Consider the following 26,277-nt stretch of genomic DNA (forward strand, 5'->3'; position numbering starts at 1 on the left):
CAAGGCACTCCACATACCTGTCGTGAGTGTCACTGAGGCTGGCTTCATCCAGGGTAAACAGCTCTTTGAGCTCACCAAGAGAGAAGTGACGTTCCACATCCTGCTCCTCATCTACCACACAGCTGCTCAGAGCCTTCTTGTGGCTTTGCCGCTGAAAGATCTTTTCCTCAATTGTTCCTGCCTAGAAATGGGATGAAATATAGGACTCAACCAATCCTGTAGACACCAAGGGAGCAGAAATACCCAGGGGTTGAAAACATCTTGAGAAAGGGCAATTATCTGCCTCTGCTGAGATCCATTTTCCTAGTTCTAGTGTCAAGAATTGTGCTGCTTTGTCTGTCCCAGCCATTTTCTGTATCAGTGGAGAGAGTGTCAGGGCCTGGCTGAACATATTTAGGGTAAACAGGTTATCTGTATCAAAGTGCCTTCCACAACAAGCCCAACTCTCATTATCAATTTCATTTGACTATTTTATGTCGGGTCGTACACTAGTAATAGGATGCAAGAAAGAATAAAATATCGCTATCACAGAGGTAACAGAGCAAGCACTTCATTCTATACGCAGGCTGTATAAATAGATTTGTACAATGGCAAAAATCTGTAAGTAATACTTAGCGTCTCATGAAAGGAATGATCAAAGAGTTGAGTTCAGAAAATCCTGAAAACAGATTCTCTTTGAGTGACTTCAGGGGGAGGCAAGTGGGGTGGGATGGGGTGCAGGAGAGATGGACTAGAAGCCAAGAGCAAAGTCAGTAAACTGGGCATAATGGGGTAAGAAACAAAGAGGGTCAGTTATGTAGGGGGCTGAGGCAGGATGATTTCTTGGGCAAGGTAGAAGATTCTAGAAACAATGGGGTAAAGTAAATATGTGAATATAAGAAAGCTAGAAAGGGGGCTGGAGAGATGGCTCAGTGGTTAAGAGCACCCAACTACTCTTCCAGAGGTCCTGAGTTCAATTCCCAGCAACCACATGGTGGCTCACAACCATCTGTAAAGAGATCCGATGCCCTCTTCTGGTGTGTCTGAAGACAGCTACAGTGTACTTATATATAGTAAATGAATAAATCTTTAAAAAAAAAAAAAAAAAAAAGCTAGAAAGGGGGCTGGAGATGGCTCAGCAGTTAGAAATGGTGGCTCACAACCATCTGATGCCATCTCATAGGATCTGATGACCTCTTCTGCTGTGTTTAAAGAGAGTGACAATGTTCTCACATGCATAAACAAATCTTTAATTAAAAAAAGATAATCTCTGTTAAAGCATAGTTACTAGATTTGGGAAAGAAATGTCCAACATCATGAGTGAGGTAGAGATAAAGACAACAGTGTGCATGACTGTAGTGGATAACTGAGAACATTATTTACCACTTCTTAGCCCAATTGGACATGGAGTGTGAGGCATTTTAAAGCACATGACACAGTATGAAAGAAAACAGTGCCCTATGAAAAACATGTACTGACCAAGCATCCAAAGAATACAGCAAGAAGCATCTGGAGGATAGGGACAGAAAAGAGAAGGGAAGAGAACAGAAAAATAAAGGTCTCAGGGTTAAGTCCACAGGATTAAAAAAAGACCCTGATAAACGGTTAAGATGACCCACCCCTCTCTGAGCACCCTCACCATCCTTACAGAGAGCAGTCGGTAGATATAGCAGATCTTCTTTTGACCGTCTCGCCAGACTCGGGCCATAGCTTGTTCATCATTGGCTGGATTCCAATCAGGATCAAACATGACCAGCCGGTTAGCACCAATGAGGTTAAGCCCACAGCCTCCAGCTTTGCTGCTCAGCATGAAAACAAAATCAGGGCTCTGGGAAGAAAAGAAACAAGAAGGTGGGGTAGGGTGTACACACTTGGAACCTAAACTAGGATCCTTCTCAGCTCAGCCGACATTGTCTCCCACTCTTCCATACTCACACCGAGGACCACAGCGGTCTGTCTACCATTCAACTTTCTAACCCACAAAATCAGTTCCTAAGTCAGCCATCACCGATCAGCTTCATCTTCTCGCTCCCACCAGAACACAAAACAAAACTAAAACAACGAAGCACAACCGCAAAGCTTCTGTCGACACTTAACAACCTAACAGTCTTCTCTGCTCTCTTGCCCTTCTCTCCCCACTCCCCTCCATGTGCTCTTCTACTCTTCTCTCATTAAACCTTTCCACATGGGAGGGAAAAAACCCAACACTTAACAATGTTACTGCACTACTGTACCTACCGATGGGCTATTGAAGCGCTCCACAACTTTGGCTCGCTTCTTAATGGACATCGTGCCATCCAGGCGAACATACAAGTACCTTGAGGGAGATCCAAATATCAAGACTCAAGAAGGATGAATCGATTGGAACTATGGCTACCAAGAAGACTAGATTAATCATGCTTGAGGCTGCTCATGAATAGTCTGAGACTTCCCTGAGAAGGACAGAGAAGGGCATGATTCTGATCTGTGGGAGAACTTAAAGGACTCCCTGTGGAAAGATGGAGCTGCTGCCATCACAGCCACGAGGTAAGAGAAAGTCCTCATAAAGCCACACCTTGATGAACATCCAATAATCAGAAAACTAGTCTTCCCAGAGTGTCAGTGAGGAAGACACATCCTTTGTTAGCCTGGTTAGACTTCCCTACCTTCGAGCCCGGCACAGCTTTTCAAAGAGATCCAATGTCTGAGTATAATTTGACACCAGCACGACTTTGTCACTGCTACGGCTTCGAGTCATGGCCAGAATGTAGTCAAGGACCAGCATCTTACCTGGGAAGAGTGGCTATTCTCAGTCCTCACAATTGGTCATCCCTGTGGCCCCAGGGTTGTTATACTTGATATCCTGTTTTCAGACAGGATAGCTTCAGTTCAGATAATTTCCTAGCCTTCTCCTCTAGCTCCTCCTCCAAGGAGACCATCTGCTGGTGGGGAGGGCTTACCCGACAACTGTGGCTCTACAGCTTTAGAGTTATAACCAGGGGGGAAGATACCCAAAGTGCCCTCAAAGCCATCCTCCTCTGCCACACACTTGTCATAGATTAGAGCTGGATCTGAAAACAAAACAAACAAAAATCAAACAAACAAAACCCATATCAAAATTCTAGCACCTCTGATTTCCTGAAGCTTGTACTTAGGTGCTTACCCTCTAGATATCTGGCTGACATAAGGCCTCACTTACAACTAGACTCACTTGGGGTATACCCTCCCAAATTCCCACAGGGTGGAGCCAGAATCATCTGGAAGCCCCACCATCACTCACTACTATGTTCTCCCAACAACAAAAAAAGGGACCATCTGTTACTTTTCTTGCTGCCTCGTGTTGGACAAGAGGATGGGTGCATACAAGCACTCACATACACAGTCCAGCACCTTCCAAGCATCAAGGGTGGACTGGGCAGAAAACAATGTAAAGTTTCCAAAGGTGTAATTCAGAATAGTCTACAGTGGCCTCCATGGGGTCTCTTGTAAGTGTTGGTGAAGGTCACCAACCTGTTCACAGGGACTTCTCACTCCTCGCTCCCTCACACAGAAGGTACTGGGTGTGGTTACACTCACGATTACACAGCTTCTTTAGAGAGGTGATAGAAGACAGGGAAGATACACTCATCTTGCCCTCATGCAATTCTTCTTCAGGCTTAGCCTGTCTTAGAAATCTCTTGTATAGCTCAGTTTGAAGGGGTGTCAGCCTGAAAGTAAAAGGGCAGGCAGCTCAATAGAAAAGACTGGTGCACACACAGCAACTCTAAGAGCACTGAAATTCAGCTACACATCAGACGCTAAGTTTTAACCCACTCACTGTCCGCCTTTCCAGCAAGTTCAGTACCTACAACAAACCACCTGCTCAATCTTCACTGGCAGATACTTAGAGAGGATATCAGATGTTCTCCGTATCAGGCACCTAGGGGAAAGGAGAAAAGGCAAGAGGGTGGTGAAACTCACGCACTAGAATAAAAGCTAAAGGTCAAAGACTCACTCTACCTTACAGTGTGCCAGACCTATCATTTCTATGACCGGACACGCCCATCACTTCATGAGATTAATTTATTTATTTCAGGGTTTCAATCATGGGAACAAAGACCTTCAAGATTGCCTAGTTTAAACTGACAACACCTTTTGTTCATCTTGTTTGCTGGTCTTTAAAAGAAAGCTAAGGTCTCGCATTCACCATGCAGCTGTCAAAAAAAAAGTGGATCACAAACTTCGCCCCTACCCTTTTTTAAAAAAAAAAAAAAAAATGTATTTATTATATATAAGTACACTGTAACTGTCTTCAGACACACTAGAAGAGGGCATCAGATCTCGTTATAGATGGTTGTGAGCCACCAAGTGGTTGCTGGGAATTGAACTCAGGACCTCTGGAAAAGCAGTCAAGGTTCTTAACCACTGAGCCATCTCTCTTTTTTTAAATGAGCATGAGTATTCTTTTTGCATGTGTGTCTGTGTACTTAGTTCATGCCTGGTGTCCTCAGATAGAGGAGGGTACCAGTTCTCCTGGAACTGGAGTTACGGATGCTACCATGTAGGTGTTGGAAATCCTCTGCAAGAACAATCCATGCACTTGACCACTAAGCCAACCCAACTCTCCAGTGCCTAAAATTATAGATCTTTATTGGGAGGCTTCTATCTGAATTACACAGGCATAAGCTGTCACCTAACTCCAGAGTCAGCAAGCCCTTATCTCCTGAGCAGACTCGGAAGACTAGAGAGGGATCTTCTGAGCTCCTACCTAGTCAGGCACAATAACACATGCCTGTAATCCCGTCATCGGGGACGTCGCCTGGGATGCATGAGATACAATCTCAAAGAAAGAGATTGGGGGGGCAGGAGGACAGCAGATTCATAAAACACAGTAACTGCTATCTGAAATTAGTAGGAAGAGGTAGCCGTGAAGTTGGGAGGGCAGAACATTGGTAATGAGCAGTTCATACCAAGAACAGGAGTCCTTGGTTCACTTGAAACCCACTGGAAAAAAATAAGCACTCTTGGCCTGGGAGCCACACGAAAATTCTTCAGCTCTTTAACCCACCACCACACTAGTCTGCACAGAGAAAGCCTGATGCTTTAGGTCAAGAAGCTTCTGAAGCCCTAACAAGGATACATCTTGGGCTGGAGAGACGGCTCAGCAGTTAAGAGTACCGATTGCTCTTCCAGAGGTCCTGAGTTCAATTCCCAGCAACCACATGGTGGCTCACAACCATCTGTAATAGGATCTGGTGCCCTCTTCTGGTGTGTCTGAAGACAGTTGCAGTGTACTCACATACGTGAAATAAATAAAATAAAAAAAGAATACATCTGGTTCAGGAAGGCTAACTGAACCACAGAAGAGCTTTTTCAGGAGGATAATAGAAAAAAACCAAGCCACAGGCCAAAGGGTAACTTACCCTGTATAACTATATTATTTATACAGTGACAATTCATGGCACAGATCCCACTCCTGCCCTCCAACGCCAGTCCTTAAAGGCTCCAGACAGGCCAAGCCCACAGATCTAGCAGTTCTCAGAAGGCCTGGAAGGCAATTTGGATAACCAGAGTTGAAGTTATTACCTATTCACAATACTGATGAGCTCCCGCAAACGTTCCTCCCCAAGCTGCCTATCTGCCTCACTGGCAGCTGCATCTCGACTCTTCAAAATTGGTAATTCAAAATGCTTCTTGAATTCATGGGCAGTTCCTAAACAGAGGAGAGAACTGAATATTAAGGAATGTAAGGTAGAATGACTTTCTCACTGCTAACGACAAATCACCTTGTGACCAGTCTCCCTCCCTCTCTCCCCACTGAGAACAATGATGAACAAAATGCAGGCAATTTGATTCAACAAATCAGGCACTAAAGCAGGGAAGACTTGAGTAGTTCAATATAGTTAGATAGTAATGCCCCAATAACTGTAAATAGACTAAAATTCCAACTATAAGATAAAGACACGGGCTAGGGATACGGCCCAGTGGGTAAAAGCACTAGCAGCACAAGCCATACAATCCAAGTTCCATCTGCAGAAGCCATGATAAAGCTAGATGGAGCGGCACACGTCTGTAATCCCAGCACTGCTATGGGAGCTGGGAGGTAAGGGAAAGGAAGGAGCCTTGCCTAAGAGCTTGAGAACACAGCAGCACCAGAACAAGAAAGTCCTTGCCTTAACAAGAGTCAAGCCCTAGAAGTTGTCCTTTGACCCCCAGATGTGTGATATAGTATCATACATTCATTCATATACACTCTCTGATACACACATACAACAAATTTTAAAAAATAGCCAGGCAATGGTGACACACCCCTTTAGGCAGGAAGGGAGAGGCAGGAAGATTTCTGTGAAATAAAAGCCAGCCTGGTCTACAGAGTGAGTTCCAGGTGGCCAGGGCTACACAGAGAAACCACGTCTTAAAAAAAATAAAACAAATAAAAACCCAAAGAGATTGGGTATGGTGGTATTCAGTTACTCCCAGCAAAGGTAGGTGGATCTCTGTTTAGTTCAAAGCCATCCTGGTCAACATAGGCTAACCAGGGCTACACAGTAAGACCATGTAATGTCATGTCATAAAATAAGGAAAAATATGCTAGCAGTATGGGGTACAGAGAGATAGATCACTCAGTAGCCGCTCTTCCAGAGGACCCCAGGATCGATTCTCAGCACTCACAGGGTGGCTCGTAACCATCTGTAACTCTAACCCCTAGAGATCTTAGGCCTTCTTCTGGCTCTGTGGGTAACAGGCACACACATGGTGCATAGCCACACGTGCAGGCCAAGCACATATGAGTGGAAAGTAAACATGGTTTGGGATGTTGTTGTTGTTGTTGTTGTTTTTAAGATACTGGTCACGTTACATATCTGTCAGTCTAGAAATCAGGAAAGCAAGACCTATCTCAATAAACCAGAAGATTATCTGGCAAGATGGTTCAGTGGTGCTTGCTGCCCAGTCTGAGTTTGATCCACAGAACCTACGAATGGAGGGGACCGACTTCCTGTAAGCTGCCCTCTGACATCCTACACAGTAAGATTAAAATGGAAAACAAAAAAGTTTAGAGCCAGGCATGGTGGAGCACTTGGGAGACAGAGGCAGGCAGATCTCTGAGTTTAAGGCCAGCCAGGGCTATTAAACAGAGAAACTCTGTCTCAAAAAAACAAACCAAACCAAAACAAAAAGTTTCGAAACTTTATCTTTTTTTAATTTTAAGAAAAGGTTAGGTCAGATAAACAGTAGCACTTCCTGTATAAATCCAGCAATCTGAAGTCTTATCTCAAGTTTTAGCTCACCCTGAGCCACATAGCAAGGCCCAGTAGGCGGATTTTGTCGTTTTTGAGACAGGATATTGTTATGTTGGCTTTGAACAAGTCATCCACCTCAGCACTTACAGTAACTGAGCTTAATCTCTAGCTTACTGTGTCTGATACATAAATTCTGAAGAACAATTGTAATTGTTCCAATATGGCTTTACGGAAAGAAAAGAGCTTTTGTCTGATGTTTTGTTGGAATAAAAAGACTTAGGAAAAGGTAGAAAGGGCTGGTGAGATGGCTCAGCGGTTAGAAGCACACTGGCTCATCCCCCAGGATCCTGAGTTCAATTCCCAGCAACTACATGGTGGTTCACGACCATCTATAAGAGCATCTGTTGCCCTCTTCTGGCATGTGCATATACCACACAACAAACAAACAAACAAACAAACAAAGGGAAACATTAAAAATGGTAGAAAGAGCTGGAGAGACGGCTCAGTGATTAAGAGCACTTGTCCTTGCAGGTTCAGTTCCCAGCACCCACATGGTTGGTCCAGTTCCACGGAATCTGATGCTGTCTTAACCTCCACAGGAACTGCAGACATGTTGTACACATGTGAATACAAAGACACAACACTAATACACATGCCTTTAATCTCAGCACTCAGGGGGCAGAGACAAGCAGATCAGAGTGAGTACCAGGACAGCCAGGACTACACAAAGAAACCCTGTCTCAAAAACACAAAAAACAAATGAACAACAGAAAATAAAAAGGTAAAAAGAAAAGACAAAGTCCTGAACATTTCAAAGCAGATTAATTAGAACTTAGAATGTACTCCTGTTACCTATTGCGGACACACTTTGTATTAATGAAGCAACATTTTTATTCAAAAGGAAAAAAACAGTATTTACATAGGAATGCAAAGAGCTAAGAATATTAATGACAATGGGTGGGAATTTAGGAAGCTCCACCTTTGTATTAAGCTGAATGTGATAGAACATGCCTCAAGTTCCCCTCAGTTCAGTCTGACAAGTATAATGACTACAGCTATAACATAAAGTTACCATGCCTGGCCTTTGTCTTTTCTTTCCCATTTTATTTGCTTGTTTATGGCTGAGGGTCCTCTTTGTATTCCTGCTACTCCTGAGTGATGGAATTACAGACGTGCGACACGCTTGACCTCACGACCAGTCTTCGCTGGCAGGCAGTGGTAGCACACTCTTTCAGTCCCAGCACTCAAGAGGCAGAGGCGGGTGGACCTCTGAGTTGGAGACCAGCTCAGTGTACAGAGCAAGGCCCAAGAGAGCCAGGGCAAAGACACAGAAACTCTGTCTCAAAATAAAAGGAAAAAAGGAAAAAAGAAGACGAAGAGCATTTGGGAAAGATACTTGAACTCCACCTCTGGAAAGCACATGAACACACAAGTGTGATTACAACCGACCATAACTCCAGCTCCAGGAGATCTCTTCTGAAATCTGTGGGCAACTGCACTAATGCACACAAACCCACACACATACACACATATTTAAAGTAATAAGTATAAAGGGCTAGAGACGCCGCAGCAGTTAAGAGCATTTGCTCCCCGTATGACGGACCCTGACTCGGGTCACAGAACCTACATGGTGACTAACATGTACACCGCTAATGCCAGGAGATCCGATGCCAAGGATGACAGGCACACACGCACGGTAGTGTGCATACAAACATGCGGCAAGTAGTCACACAGATACACATTTTTAAAAATACATTTAAAATCCTTAAAGAAATAATTAATTTAAAGATTAAAAAAGCTAAAGCAGAGAGCAATCAAAGAGACCTCACACAAGTGTCCACACTAGCATATGGCACACATCTAACCATCCCTCTCACACAAGTACTCACGCTAGCATATGGCACACAAGAACCATGCCCACACAGCTGCACTGCCTCTGCACAAGAGAGATGGCGTAAGCGGGTCCTCCTGAGATGCTCACAGTTAAAGCCATCCGACTGCTTTGCTAGAGTCCCTACCCAATTCTTCCTTTTTGAGAAAAATTCGAATGTGGTCCAGATAGACTTTGAACACCCCACGTAGCTGAGAATGGTCTTGACCTCCTGGTCCTCTTGCCACCGGCTCCCGGGTGCTGAGATACAGGCTATGGCTTGGCTGCTCGCTGACAAGAGAAGCCTTTCTACCAGAGTGTCTAGTGATCCACACCTAATTGATAATGTCTCCTAAATCTTCTTAGCTGAAGTTATAGTCTAAGGACAAAGCAGGCAGAATTTCTTACCTAAAATGCCTGAATTAACGAAGTGCACCAAGCTGAAATATTCAAGCAAATCGTTCTGGATGGGGGTCCCGGAGATGAGCACCCGCCGGCTGGTATTCAGACTATCCAGAGCCTGGTAAGTCTGGTTCTCAGAGTTCTTTAGCCTGTGGCCCTGCAAGATAATAAATCCTCACTTAGGATGAGTCCACACTCTTAAATGATAATGAAGCCTGCAGACAGCACAAACATTACAGGTCCTAAAGGTGCAGGAACCAGGCATGCCGGCATAAGGTTCTTTACCCAATGGGCTCACAAGCATTAGGCTCACAAGGTAGACCAATGCTACATCCAAAAGAGCAAGGATTCCCTCTGTTCTCCATGTCAAGACTACTACTAGCCCATTCTCTCATAGACATTCAGAAAATCCTACCCGTCCCCACCAGTCCAGGTAACCCAGAGCCAGGTGTGTTAATGTCCTCCGTGAGCCACGGATGCTAAGAGAACTCAGCTGCACTCCACCTTCAGGCAGAGTTCACATAGCTAATATATAGTACAATATATTAATATATACAATATATTATGTAATTATCATGTATAATATAATTATATAGTAATGAGTATTATACGATAATTATATTGTGCTATTACATAATTAATATAATATATAACTAAATAATGTTATGTAATATACATGATAGTTATATAATATTCAACATACTAAACATATATTAAATATTGCAATACTATATATGCACGTATATATGTATACAAACAAAGAGCTTCCCTTCACAGCTCTTTTTTTTTTAAAGTTTTATTTATTTTATGTATATGAGTACACTGTAGCTATCTTCAGACACACCAGAAGAGGGCACCTAATCCCATTGCAGATGGTTGTGAGCCACCATGTGGTTGCTGGGAATTGAACTCAGGACCTCTGGGAGAGCAGTCAGTGCCCTTAACCACTGAGCCATCTCTCCAGGTCCCCCACCCCCCTTTAACAGTTCTACAGCTCTTCCCTAACCTGTCCTCTCTGCAGTCATCTCTATAACTTCTCTTGAAATCATTTATTTTCAAGAAGGTAGAAAAGGACTTTTTCCCTCAGAACCATGTAACCAAGAGCAAGCCAAAGGTCTCTCTAAACAGTTTCCTCTCAGTTGCATGTTGGGAAAGCCGTGTGCACACCCCACCCACCCACCCACTCACTCACCCACTCACTCACTCACTCACTCACTCACTCACTCACTCACTCACCAAACAAAGAGAACCTCAACTGCCAGTGAAAGAATCAATGAACAAACCGGACTTGCTCTATTCAGTCTGCCTTGGACAATGGTATAGATGACTCTCCCTGACTCCCTCATAATTGATAACAAATGGAAATTATACAGTTTAGAAGTGAAAAAATTCAAGTTCAGTTTTTAGGTAAGCAGCCTAGAACTCACTACAGCAAACCAAGTCACAAACTCAGAGATCCATCTTTCTCTGTTTCCTGAGTGCTGGAATTATGTTTTATCCCTCTTTTGGCAAACTGGTGTCAAAGACTCCACTCACTTGTGCCCTCCAGGGCAGCACTCTCTGTTCTTAGCATTCCCCAATAACTGGTGGGGTCCTGGGACAGTAATAGTTAGTGAAGACTGACATCCTGTTTGTCTCCCTCCCAGACTACAAAGTGTTAAGTACCTCGTCACATATGACCAGTCCAACGTTTCCTTTTTTAAGAACTTCAACATGTAGGCGGAAAGTCTCATAGGAGATGATGAGGATGGGGGAAGGCACTCTAGCTCCACGCTGGTTCATGAATCCTTCTGTTACAGAAAGGTGGCACAGAACACATCAGAGGATCTTAAAGAAAGACAGACTAATGGCTGTTTAACTCAGCCTAGAAAGAACTGCCTGTATTTCAGCTGTTTTCCAATGGCAATTTCCCCACTTGTCCCCATACCACTATCAGTGCTGCCCACAAGTGAACACACACATAAAACACCTGGGTGGAAGAGTACAGCCATGTTTGTTAAGGCTCCATACCCAGTTTTCGGTCTATCTCATCCTTCGAGCCTCCGTCGATGGCCAGAGGTTGGATCCTCCCTCCAAGCCATTTCTCAACCTCATTGTACCAGTTCTTCACCAGGCTGGAAGGTGACACCACCACTGCTTTCTCAATTTCTGGCTTGCACTCTGGGCTCTGGCGCAAAAGTGTCCACATCAATGTGATGCACTGCAGTGTCTTTCCTAGGCCCATCTCATCAGCCATGATGCAGCCATGGCTTCCAGGAATTCGTCGACTGGTGACACACTCCCAAAGGAACTTCACTCCCTGGTGAGTAACACCATTTAGTCAACTTTGGGCCCTCATTGTCCCCCAGCACCCCACACATGCCCTTCCTCTGACTCTCATTTTTAGCCCCCAGCACCCCAACACACACCCTTCTGCTGACTTTCATTTACCTCTCTCTGATGAGGTCGCAACACCTTACTGAGAATAGGATCTACAACCACGTGAACAGGGAGTTTTTCTCTGAGAAAATACAGCAGAGAAGAAAGAAAAACCATGTTGAATGTTGATCAGATTCGGGCAAGGTAACCCTCAGTACATAATTCCTCTGCTGACCCAGACAGCACCCTCCATCAGTAATAAACCACAGTGAAGTCCTGCTCTGAGAGTCAGAAAGTTCAGAATGGGTAAGACTCCTGTCCTTACCTCATCACTGGCCCCTCCCAATGTGCATGGCAGAAGGCAGGAGGAACCCCATAACCTGACCACAACCACACACTCTCCCACAGACAATCGCCTTCCCAACCACTGGCTCTCAGTATAGTAGCTGCCACGACAGCTCTGACAATCTATGTCAATCCCAAAGGGAGAGAAAAATCATGCCATCCTCCTAGGCATATACACTTCAGTGGACCAGAACTACTCAAAAAATACCACTGTGCATACTTGTCAAGCTTCAGTTGGTCATGGACACTCAGTGGGGGAGGCTCATACAGGACCAAGGCACCTTCTTCCAGAGGGTCATGCAGGGCACGACGAACGCCTGCCCTCTTCAGGCCCAATGCGCGAGAGCCCAGGGGACCTAGAAATCAGCAATCAACCTATAAGCCAACCTTCCATACTCAGCCTTCCTAGGAGGCCCAACTCAGATGTGACCCATCTTCCATCCTTCATGTAACTTTTCGGGATACCTCAACCTCTTTCCCATAACTTCTTGAAACCGTGTATACATCTTTAACCATTATCTCTTCAAACCTCAAGCATTTTGCTATTTTATTTCTCCCACTCAACTATAAACTTGTGGAGGGCTTTCTCAAGTTCATGGTAAGCCAAAGTATAAAACTCAACACAGGGGGTTGGGGATTTAACTCAGTGGTAGAGCGCTTGCCTGGCAAGCGCAAGGCCCTGGGTACGGTCCTCAGCTCTGGGAGAAAAAAAAAAAAACTCAACACAGTCTTTTCATATATGAAAACTTGAAAGCTAGCCACTCCCTCCCCAGTCCTAGTTCAGGCATAATGCAATGTCCTAAACAAGACAAAGGAAAATTGTGGGATTAGACCTCCCCCAGTCAATATTATAAAGAAACACTGAACACGCTAAACTGAATGAAGGCCCGGACCATTAGCCCCGGGGCCCACCAAAAGCTCTCTGAGCAATGACACGCCCCACTAAGAAAATGAAGGGCAATTAGTCTTGGCAGTCCTTGCCAAATGCAGACAGCCTTCACACAGGCCTCAGGAAGATCACATCAAGCATATCCACCAATGGACTGACATCTTTAATGCCCAGACTAGCATATGTGTTGTGTGTGTGTGTGTGTGTGTGTGTGTGTGTGTGTGTGTGTGTGTTCAATCTACTCAGGCACAAATGACTCAAAAACAACCAAACAAACAAAAAACAAAAGACCTGAAGTGATGCTTGCTTGTAATCCCATTACTTAGAATCCTGAGGCAGGAGAATTGCTGTGACTGAGGCCACTCTGGGTTATATAACAAAAGCCTGCATTAAACAAACAGATGCTGGGGATTTCTCTGCAATTAAGGGCATGCATTGTTCTTCCAAAGAATCTCTGTGTGATTCCCAGCACCCAAGTCAGGCAAGTCACAATTTCATGTAACTCCAGCTTCAGGGACCCAATGCCTCGGACCTCAGGTGAAGAGATAAACAAATGACAAACAGACAAATGAACGGACAGATGAGCACACAACACACATGCACACACACACACACACACACACACACACACACACACACACACACACAGAGCCACATGACATACACTCACACTTAGCAGGCAGAGGCAGGCAGATCCCTGTAAGTTCAAAGTCAGTCAGTCTAGTCTACAGAGCAAGTTCCAGGCCATCCACGGTTATACAGAGAGACCCTTTCTCAACCAAAACATACAATAAACTTGAAAAACAAAAACAAAAACAAATAAACAACTAACCGAATAAGAAAACCCATAGAGTCTCCATTTTACCTTGATAATTTGGAATGGGGACCTTGAAAGGCTTTGACAAAATACTTCGGATAAATGCTTCCTAAAAGGAAAAGGAAAAATAGAAATTCAAGACATTGAATTGTTGATGTTATAAACCAATGATCTTACACGTTCCACTTCAGGTTTTTTAAATTTTATTAATTTATAAATTTTATATGTATGGGTGTTTTTGTCACTGTAACACCAAGCTAGCCTTCCAGTCCCAAACACATCTGTTGCTGTATTATTTCTGCTAACTCTTTTCTTTTCATAGATCCAAATCAGCTTCCTTTTAACACCCCAAAGATTAGAATATAAACAGTAACATCAGTAAAATATTAACAGAGAAACATGACAATAACGGCTAAGATGTCTCTATCATCCTGTCACAATTTGAGAGGCAGGGCCAAAAGAGTCTTACCTATGGGTCCCAATCAGGTTGGCCTCAAACTTTCAGTCCTCCTGCCTCAGCTTCCTGAGTACTGAGATTAGGCATGTACTACGTCCACTTTCCTATCATGATTTAATCCTCACTAAGGCCCCCATGAGGTCCACAGGCTGCTGTCATTGCAGGCAAGCAGTGACACAAACCTATAATCCTAGTAGTCAGGAGACTAGCCAAGGACAGCGAGCGCTAAGACTGAAGCCAGCCTGGGTAAAACCTTGTCCCCAAAAGAAAGTTAAGCCAGGTATGGTAGTTCATACCTCGTCCCAGAATTTGAGAGGAAGAGGCAAGAGGACTAGGAGCTCAAGCTCTCCCTTAGCTACACAATGGGTTTTGAGGCCAGCCTGGGCTACATGAGATCCTTTTTCAAAAAGGGGGGAAACAGGGATAAGATGCCTGGAGAAACAGCACAGCAGTTGAGAGCAGTTAAGAGTGCTTCCTGCTTTTCTGGGACGCAAGTTCAGTTTGGGAAGGTTTACAACTACCAGTAACTCCAGATCCAGCCCTCTTCTGGCCTCTGACGGCACCCAACACTGCATACGTTTATATTCACACATTCACACACACACACACACACACACACACACACACACACACAAAGACAAATAAATAAAGGTATCTGCTACCACACTCAACAAACTGATTTGGCCCCCACGGGTCCACAGTGAGATAACAGATCCCCACAAATTGTCCTCTGACTTCCACAAGTGCCACAGCACACACACCTGCACTCACACGTATACTGCGTGCGCGCGCACATGCACACGCACATGCACACACACTACCCAGCTATGATAAATGAAGACTCTTCCTGATTCACAGTCTTTACTTGTGATTTCTTACTTAATCTTTTACTTAAGGCCATGCATATCAGCCCAAAGCCAGTGCGTGTTTCCTGCCATGGAAGCCTGTCTAAGACAGGGAACAACATGCTAAAAGGTCATCTTCTTGAGTAAAAAGGCCAGTTAGGTAAAGGTGCAGAGAGCAGACAATGCGGGCCCTAGAAAGGAAGACCCAGTGTGGGCTAGCCCGAAATCCAAACTACTCAACAGAATGAGGCAAAGCGGAGGGAAAGGGAGGAGTCTAGGACAAGAGAATTAACGATGAATTCAACGTCAGCTCCCAATAAAGTCTGCTCTTTATCTGTACACACCCGGGTTATTCAGGGAATTACAATAGCTTGTCAGCCTTGGCAATACTGAAGGAGAAGTCAAGAGCAAACATGCTAGAGCTCTGGTTCTCTGTGTGTGCTATGTAGGACAATGCACTCTGTGCTGTCTCTTCTTCAAGCACATGGGTCCCTCAGGCTTGGTGCTGGGTACTATAACCACTAAGCGTCTTGGCAGCCCTGGTTTTATTGAGTTTTTGGAGAAAGGGTCTCATTCTGTAACCCAGGTTGGCCTGAAACTCACAACACTCTTCCTACTTCCACCTCCAGAGCACGAGCATCCCAGGCATGAGCCATCATATTTGGACAGTTAATGGGGCTAGATTATAGGAAAACGCAGTAATGAAAAAACTCCTTTCTGCCACAATGTAACTTCACAGAGACAAAGGCAAGCCTATTTTGCTGTGAAATGTTTACCTTTACATTCTAACTTCTTTACATATTCAGATTATAAATTTCTAGAAGCTCAATGTTTTCATGCCCCCCAAAAAATGTATTTTTGTGGTGTAATGAAAGAATTGGTAAGTGACCTTCACCATCACTAAGCAATGTGGCAAAAAAAAACCTCACCTATTTGCATCTAAAGAAAACTTTTGTTTTTTGAAAACAGTGACACTAACTACTGAGAGGCTAGTCTAGAGATCCATATATAGTCCAGTTTGACCTTAAACTCACAATCCTCCTGCATCAGCTTCTAGACTGCTGGGATTTTAGGTGTATGCAAACATGTCTGGCTCTAACTAAATTTCGGATTTTCTTTTTTTGGTTTTTCAAGACAGGGTTTCTCTGTGTATCCCTGGCTATACTGGAACTCACTCTGTAGACCAGACCGGCCTTGAATTTACAAAGATTCACCTGCCTCTGCTTCCTGAGTGCTGGGATCAACGGCGTGCATCACAACCACCTGGCCATGATTTCTTAATTACCATGAGTACTGTAGTTATGAACAACAATAATAATCATTAATAAAAACAATAACAGAAAAAGAAAAAAGTCTACACCACACACCTTTAGCCCTTGGGAGGCAGAGGCTGGTGGGTTTCTGACTTTGAGGCCCAGCCTGGTCTACAGAACAAGTTCTATGACAGCCAGAGTTGCTCAAAGAAACTATGTCTTAAAAAAGAAAGAAAAAGAAGGAACCAAACAAAAAAGAAAAGAAAAAGAGAGGAAAGAAGAAAAATGCTAACAAGCTAGGCCTCAAGTAAATTTTGCCTTAATATCAGCACAAGGGCCCAAGGCATAAGACAGTAATTCAAGGCTAGCCTGGTTACATGAGACAGTACCTTTAGAAAACAATGTTAGTATCACAGGAATATTGGGTGTCACAAGAGCCATCTCGAAGCTTTTCTCAGCTCTTAGTGAGCTTTGTTTGCTTGAGGGACTAGTATCCCAGAGAACTTGGCAACCGCCAAGCCACCCTGAGACAGTAGTTTTCAAGATGTCTTGAAAGCTCAAACAATTAAATTTTCAGACAGAGAGGGTAAGGATGTTTTTATGACTTATTTATTTTTATGTGTATGAATGTTTTGCCTGAATATATTTAAGTGCACTGTGTGGATGCCTGGTGCTCATGGTGGCCAGAAAGGGGTGCTAGATTGCCACACTCCCTCCAGTGGAGTCTGTGACTGGGCGGAAGCCTGGCACACTCACCCGGGGCGACGACTTCAAGGAAGTCAGGCTCCTGGAGGGGTAGGCTGTGCTCTCAGAAGGATACGTGCTTCACGCGTTGTGGCTGCCATGCTTGGAACATCTTTTCTTGCTATCTCATTTCTATCCTGTGTATTTTTGCTCAGGGCACATTCTGCCCTACTATCCTCCCATGGACAAAGAAGGATCACAGAAAGTGCAATAGAGGTAACCACTGACCCTACTTGGGATGTGGCCTTTCTGTGGGAAAATGTCACCATTTCCCTTAAGGAATAGGGACTTTTGACTGAACTACAGCAGTAAGAATTGCTTTACCAGAACCCCTTGTAAAGACATATAGCCCTTGAAAGTGGGGATGGTTAGACAGGAAATTATTCCAGTCACTCACTCTTATGAATTTCCTTCATAAGACCTTGAAATCCCTAAAAAGAGGGCTTTGTGGCATTCCTAAGAGATTTGTGGATGGCAGATGGCAATGGCTTATAGCAGGGAAATGGTGGTTTCCCCCCTGTAAGCAGGATGGGGCCACAGCATGCTCCCCTTGATCCCTTGCCATATATAGGAGTTTATGATGAATCTGGGAATCAATGGATCAATCACAATGGAAAAAAGTATCATATTACTCACTCCCATTTATGGAGAAATTGGCACAATCATGACCCTCATGGTGTTAATTATTTAAAGAGAATATAGTATCATTACACAGTTACAACAGCCCCTAAGTAGAGTTAGTGTTAGAATAATATATTAGAAGAAATTAGAAAGAAGCCCATATATGATGAATCTAATTTGTCAGCTCACAAAGCAATAAGAAGGAGGTTACTGTAAAATCCAGATAATTAACTGCTGACCACAAGTACCACTGAGTGGCTTGCCAACTTGGCTACTGTCTCAAACATTAGAGATAACATCAACTTCACATGTTCCTTGCAAATAATGGTTTACTGATTTCTTAGAGTTGGGTCCAATTTATGAATATCTAATAAGAACATTGTAAAACTGTTCCTGGGAACCTTTGTCCTTTCCGTTCTTGTGCATGTGCAACATTGCTTTTCGCTTTGCTTTGTGATTATAAAAGTCTGATGCTTGAATAGTAAAATCACACTCAGATCCAAGACCACCTTGCACCTGTGTCTGTCTGTCATTCGACGACTCCTTGCCCACCTGAAACCAGTCCCCCTGGGCTGCCCCAACGGTCCGTGGCACTAGATCCCCTTGAGTTGCAGTGATTAATGGCTGAGCCAAACTCAGGTCCGTCTCAGTTCTCTTAACTGCTGAGCCATCTCTTCAGCCCCAGAGGCTGAGTTTTAGAGGGAAACAGATTCATGGTGGGGAGCCTAAGGAAGATGAGAGAGGGAGAGAGAAAGGAGAGGGAGTGGCAGAGATCCTACAGAACAGGAGGGTCTCAGGATATAGGATACCGTTAAAGCATCTAGTCTGGTGGCAGAAACGGGGGTGAGGCATGGAACAGGAATAAATTTGTTAATCTAGATGCCTCTTCCAGTTCAGTCACAGAAACCTCCAGCCTGAAAGCAGATGTGCGGGAAGTAACAGCAATGACTTCTTGTCATTCCTGGCCTCCAGCAGGGAATGGAACAGCTGCTTTGGGGTTCCTTCCCTCCCTGACCAGTTTCTATCTCCTGCCATCATTATCAAGTCCATTACAGTAGCTCACACCTCTAACTAGGATCCAGGCTCATAGAGACGACAAAAGATGCTAACGAGAAACTTCCTTCAGACAGAAACACAGACTTCCGTGAGTTTGAGGCCAGTCTTGTCCAGGGCTACAAAGACCTGTCATCCCCACCCCCAGGGGAGGGGTAGAGGGAGGTGCAGAGGATGCTAAAGCAATGGCTCAGAGTGTGAGAGTACTGGCTGCACAAGCCTTTCACTCCAGCACTCAGAGTGTGAGAGTACTGGCTGCACACGCCTTTCACTCCAGCACTCAGGACGCAGAGGCAGGAGAATCTCTGAATTTGAGGCCAGCCTGGTCTAGTACTCCAAATTTTTAAACATTTCCAATAGAACTCAAAAGCCATAGATCTACAGGGCACAGAGCAGGCTGTATTACTGTCTGGGGTGTTCATATTTATGAAGCTAAACCATCTGCTAGCTAGCGGCAGCAGGACTTAACAAGACGAGGCGTGGGGATCTGGTCTACAATATAGATGCGGGCAGCACAGAATGCCCTCATTCTCTCGCTCCCCTAGTTGCGGATAATTCATGCCATATATATTTGCAAATTCCCTTCCCTGGGGAGCAGTGTCTACTCCCTCCTCCTCACAACCAACCAAATCCCATTAAAGTTCACCCTAGGAAACCAATGAGTTTATCTGGCTTGCCCAAGGGGAACAGAGGATGGGCTATTGGCAGGAGCCTGGGTGCCAAAGCAATGACACTGGAAAGTCCTCACCCACATGGATGACAGAGCCCTTCTCCATTTACTCTTCCCCAGGACACAGACAATTAGAGAACTGCAAACGAATGGTGTGGCTGGGACCCAATCCCTGTCACGCAACCCATCCCCCTCCTCTTTAGAGAGCATCTCACCAGTGCCGATCCCTACCTACTGCAAGTTTATCTAATGAAGATGGTGGGTGGCTATTTGCTCTCTGATGTCCTTTCCCTCTGAAGGGGAGCAGAACAGCACATCCTCCACATCCCCAGTTTTCTACTTTAGCAGATTCAAGGGGCAGTTATACCCATCTCTCCATCTCCACTGCTCCATCCCTGCTAGTTCTTCCTTACCAGCCTGCTTAGCACTCTGCTACCTGGACAACAAAAATGCCTGTGGTCATTTACCTCTCCCTTCCACAGGCAAACTCTGGAAAGAATTTAATGGCTCCCTCTCTTATCTCCCACCCCTATCTGACTTCCACTCTTCATACGTGACTCTGCACAAGGCTGTGTCAGCATGCTTCTAATTCCAATGAACAAGTTCCATTCTTATCTTAACAAAGCTAACCATTCTTGCCTCTCACATATGCCCTCCCACTATCGCACGTCTCTGGAATCTCACGCATGCTCAGTCCAGTGGGTGTTTCCATCTCTGCCTGAACCATCTAAATGCCCTTGAAGCTCAGTGTTCCTCAGGACCCAGGACTAAAGCCCAAATCTCTTCCAACTGTAGATTCACCCTGAACGACGCAATGCAACACAGGTTGAGATATCAAATAAAACATCTCTGTGCCAACGATCACCTAATATATTTTTTACTCCGGGTTTTTTTTTTCCAAGACAGGATTTCTCTGTGCAGTGCTAGCTGGCCTGGAACTCATTCTGCAGACCAAGCTGGCCTCTGCCTCTCAAGTGCTAGGATTAAAGGCATGTGCCACCCCCGACCAGTTTACCTAATATCTTTCTAATCTATCCCATACTCCTAGGCTACACACACACACACACACGTCTGCACAGCCTCTAAATATATATGTACTGACCCTTTACACTCATCGTACCCAAAGATAAAGTCTTCGTCTCTAAGGCCACATTAAGGCTTCTGTGAGTCCTGGACAATTCTACCATTTAAAAAAGAAAAAGAAAGAAAATTCTGTGTGTGTGTGGGGGGGGGGGTTATTAAAGACTAGGACAGGTCTGAAACAGAAAAGTCAAAACCATTTCTATGCCTTTAGTGGTAAATAGACTAATATAACATGGTCTGCACAAAGGCCTGTATAATTCTTCTCCTTCTTATTCTAAAAGGAAGTAAAAGTCTACACGGTGAGCTACACAATGAGAGTTAGCCTCGGCCAATCGATGGCATTAAGGCCATCCGAGCTGAGGGGTATCTGCTAGAGGGAAGCCACAGAGCAAAATACCTACATCTGCTATCAATAGGAAAACACACCCGAGGCAAACAATCACAAAGGACCCTTGACAGCACATCCACAACTGACCTCATGATACTCCTGAAACATTATCAGAAGTCCAGCAAACAAATTTCCCTGTGGGTATCTATCTGGTCTGCTATGAAAAACTGCTGAGACCTTCAAGACAGACTTCTATCCCACAAGTGCTGGCTGAACTTTCCCGGTAGAGGTGGCAACCGGCTTTTTTGACACAAGGTCTCACTATGTATCCTTGGTTGGCCTGGAGCTCACTACACACAGGCCTGGCTAACCTGTCTTTTTCTCTGTATACTGGGATTGAAGGAGTACGCCACCATGCCTGGGTGGTTTTGTTTGGAAACAGCTATTTCTATGTTATCCCTATCAATGTGTAATAACTATGCCACAAGACATCTAGTAGCAAAGAATTCAAGTCCAGCCTGGGCAACATAGTAAGATCCCATCTCAAGGCAAAGTGAAAAAAAAAAAAAAAAAAACAGGGCTGGAGGTACAGCTCAGTATAGAGCAATGGCTCTCAACTTTACTAATACAGCCCTTTAATACACGGTTCCTCAAGTTTTGGTGACCCCAACCATAAAATCATTTTCATTGCTACTTTTTAACTGTAATTTTGCTACTGTTATGAGTTATAATGTAAATATTTTGGAGACAAAGGCTTGCCAAAGAGATTACAACCCACAGGTTGAGAAATGCTGGCAGAGAACATGTTAAAGGACCAGATGGGCATGGTGAGGCAAACCTTTAATCCCAACAGAGGGAGGCAGATCTCTCTGAGTTTGAGGACAGCCTGGGCAACAAAATGAGTTCTAAGACAGCCAGGACTACAACAGAGAAATCTAGAAACAATAACAAAAGAGCATAGGGGGAGGGTGGGAATGGGTATGGAGAGGGGAAGACAGAGGAAGGGGTTGAGACCTTGGCAAAGAATCCACTATGATGCAAAATACTCAGTCAAAAAGGATCAAATCGGGCTGGGGAGATGGCTCAGCAGTTAAGAGCCCCGACTGCTCTTCCAGAGGTCCTGAGTTCAATTCCCAGCAACCACATGGTGGCTCACAACCATCTGTAAAGAGATCCAATGCCTTCTTCTGGTGTATCTGAAGACAAATACAGTGTATTTAAACATAAAATAAATGAATAAATCTAAAAAAAAAAAAAAAAGGATCAAATCAGGGGACAGGAGAGATGGCTCAGCGGTTAAGAGCACTGACTGTTCTTCCAAAAGTCCTGAGTTCAATTCCAGAGCAACCACATGGTGGCTCACAACCATCTGGAATGGGATCTGATACCCTCTTCTGGTGTGTCTGAAGATAGTTACAGTATACTCATATAAATAAAAAAAAAAGGGGGTTGGGGATTTAGCTCAGTGGTAGAGCGCTTGCCTAGCAAGCGCAAGGCCCTGGGTTCGGTCCCCAGCTCCGAAAAAAAGAAAAAAAAATTTAAAAAAAGGAATCAAATCAGGCAAGCTGGGGCAGGCCTGCAATGCCATGCTTGAGAGAGAGAAGCAAGAGGACCCAGAGTTCAAGGTTGCCTGTGGCTATAATAAGTTTGAGGCCAGTCTGAGCTTTACGAGCTGCTGCCTCAAAACAAACAAATTAAACATTTTTAAATAAATAAATCTCTTCTGTAAGTGGTAGTTCTGAATTTTCCCCATGGGATCAGAAGTATCTAAGTATATGATTATAAGCAGAAATATAGGGGCTAAGAATCAGATATATTAGCAGTTTTCCATCCTCGTTTATGAGAGAATAACAAAAATGCAGAAGGGAAAAATATTTAATGCAAATCAAAGTGTTTCAGTAAAGCTGGATGTAGTGGTGCCATACACCTCTAATCCCAACACTCCGGAGGCATTCGTGACTTTGTATGTTTAATGTCATCACGTGTTCACATGTTAGTCACATGTTCACATGTCAGCCATCACATGTTCACATGTTAGTCACATGTTCACATGTCAGCCATCACATGTTCACATGTCAGTCACATGTTCACATGTCATCACATGTCAGCTGTCACATGTTCACATGTCAGTCCCCACATGTTCACATGTCACTCATCACATGCGCACATGTCATCGTATGTTTACATGTCATCACATGTTCATGTGCTTCAATCTGGAGAGCATAACTTAGGCAATTATTGAAGTGTATAAATATCTCCTTAATACACAGATTAGAAAACAAAAAAAACAACTAAACCAATGAGCTACTCTGAAAAGAAAGTAAAGGATCCTGTGGGCCCCTTAAGTATTCTCATAAGCCCCATGACTTAGATGCCTGTGTGGTTATGTCCCCCATCCAAGGCCTTTCTTCTTTCTACTTCTACCTCAGTAAATGGTATCATCTCCTTTGCCTGTCTGAAATCCCAATTTCATTTCAAGGGTCTCTCTCCTGACCTGTCAATCCAAAAAGATTTCTATATATCTCCATATATAGAAATATAATATATTCATATTCAATATTATCTTAATATATTTTCCCTATTCCCACACCCAAGTCCAGGCCATCCTTTCGTTGTCTTACTCCTTGTACCTTCTCACTGGCTTTCCCATCTCCATTTCCCATCCAAATGGATTTTCTGTACCACGGTATACCTGCTACCCCTAAAACACAAAGGGCTGGAGAGATGGCTCAGTTCAGAACAGAGTTCAGCTGTCATCACCCACATCGGGCAGCACATGGCTGCCTGTAACTCTAGTTCACACACACACACACACACACACACACACACACACACACACACGGAAGGAGGAAGAGGAAGAAGGAGAAGAAGAAACACGCACAAAGAACCAAGCCAGTTGTACTTGTGACTTACATGCTGACTGCTATCCAGACAAGGCGGTCGGTTGAGTAAATGAGTCAAGGGCTTCCGAAAAGGAGACAGGAAACACTGCTGGGCCTGGGTCTCGGCAGTGGACTTGCGTTTTTTAGGGGTCTAGGAGAGACATGGGAAAGCTACATTGCAACACCTGGGCAACCCCAGAGAGCACTCAAATGGCAACCAGCATTTAAAGAACCTATTAGAGGCAGGAGTGGTGCTGAGCCCCTGTAGTCCCAGCTTCCTGAGCACTTGAGGTGAGCTGACAGCATCACTCAGTTGTTGAGTTTTGTCTAGCAAATATAAAGCCAGTACTAGGAGGCATGACCAAAAAAAGTGCCAGCCCTGGGAGGTAGGGGATGCCTTCTGCCCTCTGGCCACCTGAGAGCTGGCCCTGCATCTCCCATGGGCAGCACAGTCCAGCTAGTCCTGGTTGAGGGGGCTCAGGTAAGCCAGTTCTGAGCATGAGTGGGAGAGCTGGCCCCACCACTCCTCTGGCATGAGGAGGCATGGGTGAAGGGTGATGCCCCACCACCACCACTACCACCTGCAGTACTGGGAGAGCTGACCCTGAGGTCATGAGGAAGGCTGGAGAGATATCCCTTCCCGTCATTGGCTATAGCACTTGGAAGAGGCAACACAGTGGAGCTGGCCCTGATAGTGAAGGCACAGGTGAGCCAGCCATGAGAACATGAAGGGGAGAGCTGGCCCAGACCCACACAGGCTGCAGCATTTGGAGCAGACCCCAAACCCTGGGCAGCATAGTGGACCTGGCTCTAGAGGTGTGGGGACGGTTGAGCTGGCCCTGAGGGCATGAGAACAGGAGAGCTGCCCCTGCCTCCTGCTGATGGAGGCACTGGGTGGCCTGGCCACAGCAGCACTGGAGAGCTCATCCCGGTGGTGCAGATAAGGGAGCAGGGCTGACAGCTCAGCTGCCACCGAGGCTCAGACCCAGGGCTCTGAGTTGGCCACCTCAACATCTACATCACCTGCAAATGGCCAGGATTCATGAAATGGCTGGTCCTGCTGTTCAAAAGCTGCAGGATCTCCATGACACAGGGAAACAGAATAACCAGGAAGAATCCTGGTGAGGATCTAATATGAATGGTGTCACAGAAGGCAAAGATTTCAAACCAGAACAAGGACTCATTTGTAAGTGAAGATGTGTGCACAGAAGGATATAGTGTGGGACACACTGACACACTACAGCTTCCACAAGGAGATGCTTTCTTTCTTTTTTTTTTTTTTTTTTTTTTTTTTTTTCAGAGCTGGGGTCCGACCCCAGGGCCTTGCGCTTACTAGGCAAGCGCTCTACCACTGAGCTAAATCCCCACCCCTCTTTCTTTCTTTCTTATTATGTTTGTATGTTTTATTTTGGAAGGGGACAGAATGATGAGCAGGAATGCAGTGCATGACGGGAAACTCATGAAGAATCAATAAAAATTTAAAAAAAAAAAAAAAAAACCTGTACCAACAAGATATGGTGGCACACACCTGTAATCGCAGCATTGGGCAATGGGGACAGGAGAAACCATTGTTGACCACACAGCAAGCTTGAGGTCAACCTATGCTACCTAGGACCCTGTCTCAACAAAAACAAAAGTATTTATTGTCAGGCACCACACTAAACTCTTTTTTTCAATGTTTTCTTTAATTTTTTCTTGTTTATTTATTTACCTTTATTTTATGCACATTGGTGTTTTGCCTGCGTGTATGTCTATGTGAATGGCAGATCTTGGAGTTCCAGGCAGGGTGACCTGCCATGTGGGTGCTGGGATCTGAACCTAGGTCCTCTGGAAGGGCAGTCAGTGCCCCTGACTGATGAACCATCTCGCCAGCCTAACACTAAACTCTCAACATCTATTATCATGTATGACAATCACAACAACTCTAAGATATTATGTTTACTAGCCTCATCTACCAAGTCAGAAAACTGAAATTTGCTGGGCATGGTGGGACACAACTTTAATCCCAGCACTCAGTTGGATTAGATCTGTGTGAATTTGAGGCCAGCTTAGATTAAAAAATTCAATCCTGAGAGATGGCTCAAGAGGTCACTGGCTGCTCTTTCAGGGTTCCTGAGTTCAATTCCCAGCAACCACTTGGTGGCTCACAACCATCTGTAATGGGATCTGATGCCCTCTTCTGGTGTGTCTGAAGACAGCTACAGTTTACTCATATACATAAAATAATTCTTAAAAAAATTGATCCTGTCTCAAAACGACAACAACAACAACAACAACAAAAAAAAAAAAAAAAAAAAAAAAAAAAACAACCAACCAACCAAACCCATACTTTTAGGAGAAACCATCCAAATACAGCTCCATTCATGACTCACCTGCAGAGAACGCTGCCCCAAGTTCACCTGAGATTTTTGTAAATGGTGAGAGGGAGCCACTGTTCCTCCATTACAGGTAAAAGCTCCCTGCAAAGCAGCAATGCTAATGA

General features: G+C 44.5%; 1 protein-coding gene across 1 annotated transcript in view; it reads right to left on the bottom strand.

Moving 5' to 3' along the window:
• The window catches only part of Rad54l (RAD54 like), a 29,102-nt gene that overhangs the window by 441 nt on the left and 2,384 nt on the right, over positions 1 to 26,277 (bottom strand). The window contains exons 4-18 of the mRNA XM_032899587.1: positions 23,827 to 23,946; positions 13,908 to 13,968; positions 12,374 to 12,509; positions 11,881 to 11,950; positions 11,461 to 11,749; positions 11,116 to 11,240; positions 9,457 to 9,607; positions 5,524 to 5,650; positions 3,803 to 3,877; positions 3,535 to 3,665; positions 2,919 to 3,029; positions 2,625 to 2,748; positions 2,218 to 2,296; positions 1,628 to 1,807; positions 18 to 181 (exon numbers count right to left, since the gene is read on the bottom strand). Coding sequence (XP_032755478.1) covers positions 18 to 181; positions 1,628 to 1,807; positions 2,218 to 2,296; positions 2,625 to 2,748; positions 2,919 to 3,029; positions 3,535 to 3,665; positions 3,803 to 3,877; positions 5,524 to 5,650; positions 9,457 to 9,607; positions 11,116 to 11,240; positions 11,461 to 11,749; positions 11,881 to 11,950; positions 12,374 to 12,509; positions 13,908 to 13,968; positions 23,827 to 23,946 — 1,943 coding nt within the window. The remainder of the gene's footprint in view (positions 1 to 17; positions 182 to 1,627; positions 1,808 to 2,217; positions 2,297 to 2,624; positions 2,749 to 2,918; positions 3,030 to 3,534; positions 3,666 to 3,802; positions 3,878 to 5,523; positions 5,651 to 9,456; positions 9,608 to 11,115; positions 11,241 to 11,460; positions 11,750 to 11,880; positions 11,951 to 12,373; positions 12,510 to 13,907; positions 13,969 to 23,826; positions 23,947 to 26,277) is intronic.

Source organism: Rattus rattus, chromosome 1 (genome assembly GCF_011064425.1).
Source record: "Rattus rattus isolate New Zealand chromosome 1, Rrattus_CSIRO_v1, whole genome shotgun sequence".
NCBI lineage: Eukaryota > Metazoa > Chordata > Mammalia > Rodentia > Muridae > Rattus > Rattus rattus.